Raw genomic sequence first — 11,514 nt, 5'->3', positions numbered from 1 at the left:
ACTTGTAACTATAACAACACTTAGCACTAACAACTTAATAAGAACCCTAACAACTTTCTATATCCGGAAACAAATATAACAAACTTATGAAAAAAGCCAAAAGAGGAAAACTTCTATCACAAGCTATATGTTATTAATATATTGATCTATTATCAATAAGGATCAATATTTCAATAGCCTCCCTCAAGTAGTGTCGTATCCAAAATTTTGACCATCATACTTCTAATTTAAGATTAAAATCACTAACATTTTGACTGGAGGACCATTTTGACTTTTTTCTGTTCAATATTGATTAACCGATAATATTTTATTCTTAGAATTAATTAGGGAAATTTTAATTAAATTAATTAAATATTATATTATTATTAATAAATCAATTAGAGTTTGTAAATTTATAATTAAGTTAATAAAGTACGGTTAACTTATAATTAATTTAGATTAGGGAATTAGTTTAGTTTTATTAAGATTAATTAGGTTAATAAGTTAATTTAATCATTAATTTAATTAGAACTTTATTAGTCGGATTTATTGTAAATATAGATAAAATATGTTGTTGGCCTGGTCAAGGGCTGACCGAACCAAAGCACAAGTCCATTGGATCAAGAGATGACCCAAGTCCAAAATAATTTAGTCAAGATTGACCTGAATCCGCCACTGAACCGGGTCAAGTCCATGAGCCGGATTCATCCCCAATTTCTAAATATATTCCCGGAAACCCTAAACCTGTGCAATCAATGGAACCAAATGGATCAAAAAACTTATAATTCAAATTCAATCAGAACTTTCCAAATTAATTCATAGATACATTATACAATACAATTTACAAGGTAATTTGGACCAGATACAATCAAATCCCCAAACCCTAAAATTTTCTAAACCTAATCATATCAAATTACAATCAATCATCAAAAACTTCCTAAAATAATCAATTTAATTGAACCACTAAGACCTAATTTGATCTATAAATACAAAATAAATAAGATTAATTGGGGACGAGAAAAATAAGGAAAAACCCTAGAAGAGTTATTGCTTCTACAACTCCAATCCCATTCTCAAAGTTCAGAAATATAAATGATTAGGGTTTCATATTGAAACCCTAGTTTACTTGAACTTGACCTTTCACCAACAAATCCAGGGTACCTTACACACAAAGAAGAAAGAAAAAGTTAGAAGGAGGGGGATAAAGAACTTAGAAGCAGAAAAAGGATTAAAAAAGAAGTGTTTACCTACATCGGGGGAAGCCTCGCTCTCGTAGATTGGCCTTCTTCTTCTTCACAATCGAGCCTTCAATGCTTGATTTATACATTAGGATTCTTATCATTTGTGTGCTTGTCTACTTTTGATTAATGTTATTGTTTAGGGCTTGATTCAGGTGAATGAGTTAGGTTAAATAGAAAAGAGTTAGGGTTTAGGATTGGGAAGCTATTTTTTGGTCTTGGGGATTTAAGGGTCGGTTTGTAATTCAGGAGGGGCCGATCTATGGATTGGCCAAAGACTTGTAGTGATCTAGGTAGTTTAGGTATGAATCTGGGTTTAAGTTAGGTTAGGGTTAGGGTTAGGTTAAGGAAGAAGGTGCAGATTCATCTTCTTTAGGGTTATGGTTCTTCATTTAGAGTTAGGGTTCTTGGGTTTCTGTGTTGAAGTTGTTAGGGTTCATCTGAACCAATCTAGGGTTCATCACCCAAGGTTAGGTTTTGAAGGGTTTTGGTTTAGGGTTTTTGAAGTTTAAAGGGGTCTGGAAATTCGAGATAAAGCTTTGAAGTTTTCGGTTGAACTTCAACTGGAAACTGGAGGTCAGGGTGGTTTTGGTGGTGGCTTTGGGTTTTGAGGGCGGCCGGAGACAGGGTCAAAAGAGAAGGCTTGAGAGAGATCATGAGAGTAGAGAGAGAAGAAATGAGGGAAAATGAAATGGAAAACAGAAGAAAGGGGTGTTATACTCCCCTGGGTCGTTGCCTGATGAGTGACACATATGTCTCTCTCATCCAGTGAAGCTACATACCTTGACCCTCCACTTGCACATGCGCACACCCTACACCCTCATGTTGTCTATCAATCTGGTCCCTTCATTCCCATTACTTTGACTAAGTATACTCATCCAACGCTCCCTATGAAATATTCCTGGATTTCATTGGATCAATCCAACATTTCTGGACGAGAGACAACCGTTGACTCTCTCCACGGACTCCCTAACTACACGTTGGGCTTAGAATCTAATGGGCTCTCTCCCCATTGCTATCCACACCTCCCAATTTCAGCCTATTTGTTAGTTCAACTATTTTTGCACCCCATGCATTTTATCTAGTTATTTATTTTGTTTTACTAATAAATAATATTATTAATTCCGTTTTTTTGTGGGAAATTAAAATTGAAATTAATAATTGATTAAAATAATTTTTTTTATTAATTTAAAGTTTCATTTTAGTATAAATCAATAAATGAAAAAATATACAAAAAATATGTTTTATAATTAGGGTTTATTAGGATAATTCCATGATTACTCTTAGGGTTAGAATTTAAACATCATTAGGGTTAATTATAGGTTTAATCAGGATAATGTAGTTTTTCCTTTGTTAATTATATATATATATATATATATTATATATATATATATATATATATATATATATATATATATACATATAATATATATATATATATAATTATATATATATTATATATATATATTATATATATATATATATAATGCTTAATTTATTTTTAATTAAATTAATTATAATATTTTTGCAATTAACAGATTAACTAAAATCAACTCCACACATTCAAGTTTTAAGTCTTCTGCCCTTGTGCATTGAGGAATTTTCAAATCAAATACTTTCTCCGTCCCCGATGTGTTGCAACCTTTTTTTCAAGATACAAATTCAAACAAACAAACAAACATTTTTTAGAAGAACTATGGTGCTCTGATCCTTTATCTAACATGGAGGTATGTGGGTATAAAGTCATAGCACTCTAGCGAGTACGATAACCAAAAACTTTTTCTTTGTCCTTCCGTATTAATCAAACTATTTTCTTTGAATAATAATATTTTATTTGTAAATAAATATCTTAAGGAAATAATGAATAACATAAGCATAACACACACTAGCCCTAGAAGTAGAGGAAAGTCCCATTGAGTATAATGGAAGTAAGAGGTGTCTGATACCTTCCCCTTGCTTAACCGACTCCCGAACCCTAGTGTCTCACCTTAACTTTATATTTTATTATTTTCCTGTTCCCTAGAAACAAATAAAGGATGATGACAGCTCTGTAATATTCCAGTCGCGACAGCTGGCGACTCTCCTGGTGATTTCTTTCTTCCCTAAAGAGAGTACATCTTAACCTCTAGTTCTAGGGTTTTGTGTTTTTCTTTCTGTGTTTTCTTTCTTTCTTTCTTTATTATTTATTTTCTTTTCCTTTCTATATTTTTATGCTTTTTAGTATTTAATTTTATTACATTATTCTACATATCATTTGGATGAGACTGTTACTATGTGAGAATCTAAAATCCAAGCTTGAGAAGAACCCTAAGTTAAGAAGTAGAACTGAAATGTTTTCTGTGAGGTGCCACATCTCAAAGATACATGGAAGTTACACTCAGAATAGACCCCCCAAAGATATCTTCATAGTAGGGTTATCCCATAATATGTCGATGATTTAGATGCGGCCCATGACTTTGAGAACCTTTTTCTAGAACCTATTCTATTCATGGTGACCTTATGTTATCAAACTCCAAGGGTTGTTACTAGGGTCCTGCCAAGATGAGATTAATCATGAAGGATTATCATAGGAAGGCTTGCTCCTTCTCATGGTAAAACAAGGGTATGGTCCATGTCTCTAGGGCTACTATCTTAAACTTTAGATCTCACAAGTGAGTGGATTGGATAATCTAAACATAGAGCTAGCCTAGTACAAGAAGACTCCATAAACTAGGTCATGCTTGCATATTACCCTTGCCTATCCAAAAAAACTTCAAAAAAAAATCATATCATCATTCTCATAATCTTTTTACATACCATCATTCCAGGGATCTTAACCATCTGTTGTCAAGCACTTTAAATATAATGAAATTCAGTAAAAGGAAAACCCTTCAGTTCAAGGTAAGGGACTCTAAAATAGTTAACCTGGTGAACTATGCTATGAGCTTGAGAAAAGGTAGGAGGAACTCCCTGAATTACAAATATGGAAAATTCTTAGACCTCTTGAGTGTCCTTGTGCAAAAGGAGGCCTTGACTGCTCTAGCACAATTCTTTGACCCTACACATAGGTGTTTCTAGTTTTAAGATTTCCAATTGGCTCTAACTCTTGAAGAGTTTAGCAAGATCCTAGAGACTTCTAAACCCACAAAAGATCCATTCAAAATGATAGGGTATCGTCCTATAGTGGAAGAAATATCTTATCACCTTAGCATCCATGAAGCTGACATGCAAGCCAACTTGAGGATTTGTGGAGACTTCAAGGGCTTCCCAAGAGAGTACTTATAGAAAAGGGCTGGTGAATTTGCAACTTACCTACAGTGGGATGCCTTGGACAATATCATTATCTTCTTTACCTTCGGATTAATACTTATTCCCATGGAAAACGACTTTGTGGATTATGTAGTCATCAATATGTTTTTGGCCGTAAAAGTTGGAGATGAAGATCCTGTACTTGCTCTCCTTGTTGATGCCTACCATACCTTCTATCAAAGGGATACAAAAAGGGGAGATATGTTGTAATGTTGTGCTCCTTTACTCTATAAATGGCGTATTTCTCACCTAACTAAGGACATAACTATTGTTAAAAGAATGAATGGACACAAGTGGGCCCAATATTTGGTCTCACTCACTCAAAAAGACACTATGTGGTTCCCTCAGATCCTTAACCGCAAGGACATGATCTTGAGTTGTGGAAGATTTCCCAACATGCCTCTTATAGGATCAAGAGACTGCATAACCTACAATCCCATATTTATTGCAAGACAATTGAGGCATCCTTTGGCTTATAAATATGAAGATAAATTGTTGGAAGGTTTCATCCTACAAGAAACAACTAGGTGTCATCCTACTTCCCATAGGATTATTCATGCTTGGGAGAAACTCAACAAAGGGATCCTAAAAAGACCCAGGGAGGAGTCCATTATGCCCTATGCTCAGTGGATGAGAGAAATGGTACACATAGTAAAGTTACCATTTGTTCAAGAGGGTCTAGTTGCACCAAAGGCTCCTATTTCAATTATGATCTATGTGGAGGGAGGAAACAACCTCAACGCCACCATCCTTCAACTAAAGAAAGAAAAGGAGGAGTTGGAAGAGAAATTTTATCAGACTATATGTGACAAGAATGAATTGGACAAAGACCTTAATCTAGATTTAGAACAACTCAAGAGGAGTGAGGAAATGACCAGAATGGAAGAAGATAAAAAGGAGAAAGCCTATGCTGACCTTAGGGTCATTAGTTCAAGACCCAATGCACATAAGGATGAATTGGATCGAGCTTGGCGTCAAAGGGATGAATGCAGGGTCGACCATGTGCATGTGCAGCATGTGCTGCAGCACAAGGCCTCAAATATTAGAGGGCCCAAACTTTTGAGTTTATAATTTTTTTTCATAAATAATAATAAAAATAAATAAAATGTTATTAAAAAAACTCAATAATCGAAAAAAATGTTATGATAAAAACTCAATACATACAAAAATCAATATTGATCAAAACTCAAAATAATTATAATTAAATTTATTTTTAATTAATATATAGTTGTATTTTTGATATTTTTTTTAATTATTATAATTGTGTTTTAAATAAAAAATTGGGTCCATTTATATAATTAGAACGGGACCTCCGATATAATTGGGCCGGTCCTGGATGAATGGAATATATTTGGCTAAATTCAACTAGGACTCAAAAGGAAGCAAATGACAAATATGAACCTCGTATCCTTTAAGATAAACATAAATATTTTGTTTCATACTATTTTATTTTTTATAAACTTATATAATAAATTCTTTAAGATAAACATAAATATTTGTTTTTGTTTTAACTACACATTTAATAAACATATAATAATTTATTTTTTTGATAAATAACTACTATGTTCTATTTTAAAAATATATATATATATAATAAACATATAACATAACATATAATACATATAATTAATAACAATATATTATTTATTTTTGTAAAAATTTGTTATGTTTAAAAAAAACTATTTAACACCATTTTTTTAATTAACATATTATTCTTTTAATATACATAAAATATAACTACATTCCTTTTATTTTGTTTTAAATATACATATATTATATATTAAATATTAATAAGATATTTTTTAAAAAGCATTATATATATATATATATATATATATATATATATAATATATATATATATATTATTTCTAGTTTTAATATTTTGTTTATATAATATATTCTGTTTTTATTTAAAATAAAAAAATATAATATAACAAATAATGTATTACGAAAAAATATATATATAATATGTATTCTATTTTTTTAATATTATATATTATATCATATTTATTTAACATTAATATAATATATTATGAAATTAATATATCATTAAAAAAAAATATTATGAAAAATAATATACTTTGGTAATATATTATGAAAAATAATATTCTGTTTTCACAAAAATTATATATAAACAGAATAATATATTATGAAAAGTATATTATGTAAAACTTAAATTCTGTTTTTTTTTTAATTCTGTTTAAATATATTAATAACTATATAGTTATTTAAGTAATATTCTGTTTTAAACAAAAATTATCCTACATAAAAGAATTTATAAGAACAACAACCAACAACCCAATATATATATTTAAATCTGAAAAAAAAATCTGAAATACCTCAACCAAGATAAACAAAAATTAAAATCTTGTATCTTGATGCTTGAATTGTGATATATGTTGATGAATCTTGAAGAAAAAAATTAACAAAGTTAGTTATACAATTAAAAAATCAACACAATATTTAACACATAAAAATCGAAAAAATTAAATTATTATTAAAATACATTTTGAGAAATTGAGAGAGGAAATATGTTGATGAAATGAATTGAGAGAGGAAATGAAGAATATGAAATGAATTGATAGGAAGAAGGATGAAATTGATTATGGGAGAGAGAGAGAGAAAAATGAAATTTATATTGTCAATTTAGTGAATTTCATATTATAACCTTGCGAAATGAAATTCACATTGCAATTCCCCAACGGTCAAATAAATGTGTCAGTCAAACATCTCCCAATCAAATCAACGTCCCACCTTTAATTTATTTATTTATTTTGAATTTCAAATTGCGACGGTCACAACTAAAATTTGAAATTTTGAAATTTCCCCCGATCTGTTAACTTATACGTCTGACTTATTTTACTTAATTTATTATAATTTTTAAGGTTGCGATGTGATTACCACGTCACAACATGATGGTTAATTTTTTTTTTCTTTCCCATGTGCTTCTCTGAACACGCCTGAGTTTTTTTGTTTTTTAATTTTATTTTTAAAATTGACGTGATTAATACGTCGCAACATTTTTTTCTAATATTTTTTCCATGTGCATGCAACAATGTCAATTTTTTAATAATAAAAATATATTGTCATTTGATATTTACGTCGCAACTCCCTTTTTTTACCACGTGATTTTCACTTAACTAGATCATGTGGTTGGAGACCGTTTCTCTTATAGTGCCGCCTATACCAATCAAAGGAGTATTCGATTTTTTCTAATTTTAATAATAAAAAAATAAAAAATTCCAATACAACGGTGATATGTCGTGATACATTGGTGACACATCTCTGATGCACTGCGGATACGGCTAGTTAATCTCATGACTATTCATATTTCTAGAATATGAATAAGTCTTCCTTATCCTTATTCTTAATGCTTCTTTTCTCAAACTTAATTACCTTGGCACTTTCATTTCTTCTATTACAAAATCAAACTTTTCTTTTAATTACTTTTCTCTTGATTGCTTTTCTTTTTCTCATAATTCATTTATTAATTATTTTCAAATTTTGCAAATACAATTGATTTTTGTTAAGAGAATCATTTAACTGATGTTTAATTTTAATGTTTTTATATATATGTATCTAAAACGTATCATATTTTTTTTTTAATGAATAACGTATCTCCATATCAGTTACGTATCTCATATTTTTTATTTGTGTAATAAAATCTAAATGTTGTATAGGACGAAAAAGTACTTTATAACTGACTAAATATTATTTCATTCGTTTTAAAACATTTACTTGTAGACATATCCTTACTAAAGTAAACAATCATAGCTTCCATAACAAAAACACTATTAGCATATTTGGTTTAGCTTTTCACCAATCAAACTCACGGTCAAATGCCACTCTGCCGTGATTTTCTATTTCTAGAAGCTCCAAAAGGTAGCTTCTGTGTAAACGTGAAAAGCTACCGTGATTTTTTAAAATTCAACGTTAAAATAGAGTTATCATCAGCAGACACTACTCTAAAAGGAGCAAGTCTTGAACTGAACATTTTCAATGGGCAATTTGTCACTTGGATAAGCACAATCCAATTTATTTTTCTCTGGCAGCAATTCACAAGGCTGAGGAGTCACATTGCTTGAAACTCCGGCAACATCAGTACAATTCCATGGAAGTTTCTTCTTTGACCTTTGCTCACTCATCTCAATACTCACATTAGAGAGACATATTCCAGTAAAAGGGTCATTAGAAATTCCTTCAAGTTTACCTGCAAATGTCACATTCTTAGCAGTAATGTCTCTATAATTTATTCCAGTAATTTCGGGCAGTGCTTTTGGATCAAAACCCTCATCAGGGTGTTGTCCATAAGACCCTGTCATCCAAAACACATATTTCATTGTGTCCAAATTCATTCCCTTAACAAAAATGTCCTTCACAAATGCGCCTCTACCAACAGCGGTTTTGATTCTAACGGCTGATTGTGTTGAGATAGCAGTTATGTCTTCTGCTCTTACATCTTGGATTCCACCTGACATTTCACTCCCTAATGCAATCATAGCACTATCTGGTGATATACATGTTAACCTTCTGATGATTATTTGTTGTGATGGTTTTCCGACTTTAATTCCATATTGATCCCATCCACTTTTTATCGCAATACAATCGTCACCAGATACAATGTAGTTGTCTTCGATCCTAACGTTTGTCGATGAATCTATTAACAAGGTGAAATTGTGTTATTGTTCATACTCTCTTTGCTTCAAAAGTTGGTGAAATTATATATGCGTATAATTGAAGAAAAATACATTACCTGGGTTTATTCCATCTGTGTTTGGAGAGTCTATTGGTGCAAGAATGGTAAGTCCATTTATAATTATGTTACTGATGAAATAGAGAGATTGATAAGAATAGTGAAATAATATAATGCATTAGGGTTTTGAAAAAAAATGAAAATGGTGTCTCATCAAACCTGCTATAAACTGGATGGACAAACCAAGATGGAGAGTTTATCAAAGTGAGATTTGAGATCTGTATTTGATCAGTATACAAGATTTCAATCATGTATGGCCTGGTAAGTTTCATTTGATCTGCCTTGAACTTTTTCCACCAAGAAGATCCTTGTCCATCAATTGTCCCATTGTTACCTTATGAACAAGTTCCATTAGGTCAAATACAAAAATCACTTCATCATTTTAATATAAACTTTACAATCTTTAGTAAAATGGTTACCGGTTATTATAACATCGGTGAGGTGAGTTCCGAAAATGAGACTGCTAAACCTTCCACCAGGCGCATCTCTTCCTCTTCCGTAAGACGGTAATACCGGAAGTTCAGGCCATTCTGATTCATCCTGTGTATATATATCATGAAAATTAAGTTACTCTTTTATTGACTATAAAATTTTGAGATGCAAGAATATAAAAGTATATACATACCTGAGATGCAAGAATGACAGCGTCTTTTTGGAGAAAAAGAGTGAAGTGGCTAGTGAGGTTGAAGCTTCCGGTTAACCATTTACCTGGTGGAACAATGAGTTGTGCACCACCATCATTTGAATATTGGCTAAGTTTTGATATTGCTGAATTGAAAGCCTTTGTGTTAGAGGTTTTGCCATCACCAACAGCACCAAAATCTGTTAAAACTGCACTGTGTTTTCTGCAATTGATGGCAGGGTAATCAAAGCTCGCCAGTTTAGAATTTTGTATTCTGCATTCTGCTAGTGATCCCAATAACACAGCTACAGAGATCAGACAAATAATCTGCACCAAAAAATATAGTAAGTATATTTACAAAAGCAAGAAAAAATGTTTATTTTCTTAGATAAAAATAAGCAACATGAAAACTATGCACACAAAGAAAATTACATAGGAATTTTGGATCGTTGGACTCTTCATGATGCGATGAAAATGGCTTTTGTTGAGAAAACAGAAACATATGGTCTATATATATAGAGAAAATTATAACTCTCCATCTTGAAAGTTTTTATTTTATTTTTACTGAAATGTCCATCTTGGGTAAAATTTGAAATATTGTCGATATATAGAGAATTATAACTTAATGTCCATCTTAATTATTTTTTTTACTGAAATGTCCATCATAGGTAAACTTTAAAATATTTTATTTTAAATATATTTTTTTACCAAAAAAAAAGATTTTTTTTAAATAAAGAATGATGAGTGAGTAATTAGTAAGATTGGTTTTGGAAATTGCAATGGAAACAGAAATGGTCAGAGTAATTAATACATGGTAATTACTTAAAAAATTATTATTAAAAATTATTTTATTCTTCGGTTTGCAACCACTTACTTTCAAATACAATATTTCCAAATTTAAACAAAAAAAAGATGTTTTAAATTTCAATCTATTTTTACTAAAAAGGGAAATGTTAAGTCATCAAGCCCAAAACACTCCAGGCCCAAATTATTGCACCAAGGTGTTAAAGGTACACTGCATAACCCTATTATGAAGACACACGTAGTATTCGCACCATAGACTGCTACCTATAGTTAGATATCATCGGACTATCACCTGCATTCCACGCCGAGAAGCAAGGGACATTCATAATTGTCCCTCATGTATAAGGCATCTCATACAAAATTTGAGGTATTCACTGAACCATAACTCACATTTACTCCTCATTCACTTTTTGACTTAGACGTTGGAGTGTTCTATGGGGTTTTAATTCAGCCCTGAGTTCTCAAGAAAGAAAAGGGCGACCTTTGACCTTGCACCGAGGGGGTTGGTGGTGGAATTTTTTGAGTTTGATATGTTTATTAGGGCTTTGGATTTTAATGATATGCCTCTACTAGGTAGAAGTTCATCTAGGTTCATCCTAATGGGGAAGCTATCGGTAGGTTGGATCATGTGCTTGTTTGATGGATGAGAAGAGGTTTAGGGCATATGGAGTATGTAGGTTATTCCCCTTGATGTCCCCGATCATTGTCCTTTGGTTGTTAAGTATTATTCCCGTATCTAAGGCCCTAAAGTGTATCGTTTCAATAATTTCTGGTTGGATCATGCTAACATTGAGAATGTTTTGTTGGTTTCTTGGAATAGACCAACCGTG

The 11,514-nt window shown here is 31.3% G+C and overlaps 2 protein-coding genes across 2 annotated transcripts in view; both read right to left on the bottom strand.

Moving 5' to 3' along the window:
• The window catches only part of LOC127097180 (probable polygalacturonase), a 15,382-nt gene extending 5,276 nt beyond the window's left edge, over positions 1-10,106 (bottom strand). Inside the window, exon 1 of the mRNA XM_051035690.1 lies at positions 9,967-10,106. The gene's annotated coding sequence lies outside the window, so the exon portion shown is untranslated. The remainder of the gene's footprint in view (positions 1-9,966) is intronic.
• On the bottom strand, positions 8,453-10,216 carry LOC127096167 (probable polygalacturonase; the record flags this gene model as incomplete). Its single annotated transcript, XM_051034776.1, has 5 exons — positions 8,453-9,162; positions 9,259-9,329; positions 9,418-9,592; positions 9,678-9,798; positions 9,884-10,216. Coding segments are annotated over 5 exons (1,392 nt in total), but the record flags the coding sequence as incomplete, so codon positions are not given.
• Between the last annotated feature and the right edge of the window lie 1,298 nt (positions 10,217-11,514).

The sequence above is a fragment of the Lathyrus oleraceus genome, chromosome 6, assembly GCF_024323335.1.
Source record: "Lathyrus oleraceus cultivar Zhongwan6 chromosome 6, CAAS_Psat_ZW6_1.0, whole genome shotgun sequence".
In the NCBI taxonomy this organism is placed as follows: domain Eukaryota; kingdom Viridiplantae; phylum Streptophyta; class Magnoliopsida; order Fabales; family Fabaceae; genus Lathyrus; species Lathyrus oleraceus.
This window is presented reverse-complemented; position numbering and strand designations above follow the sequence as displayed.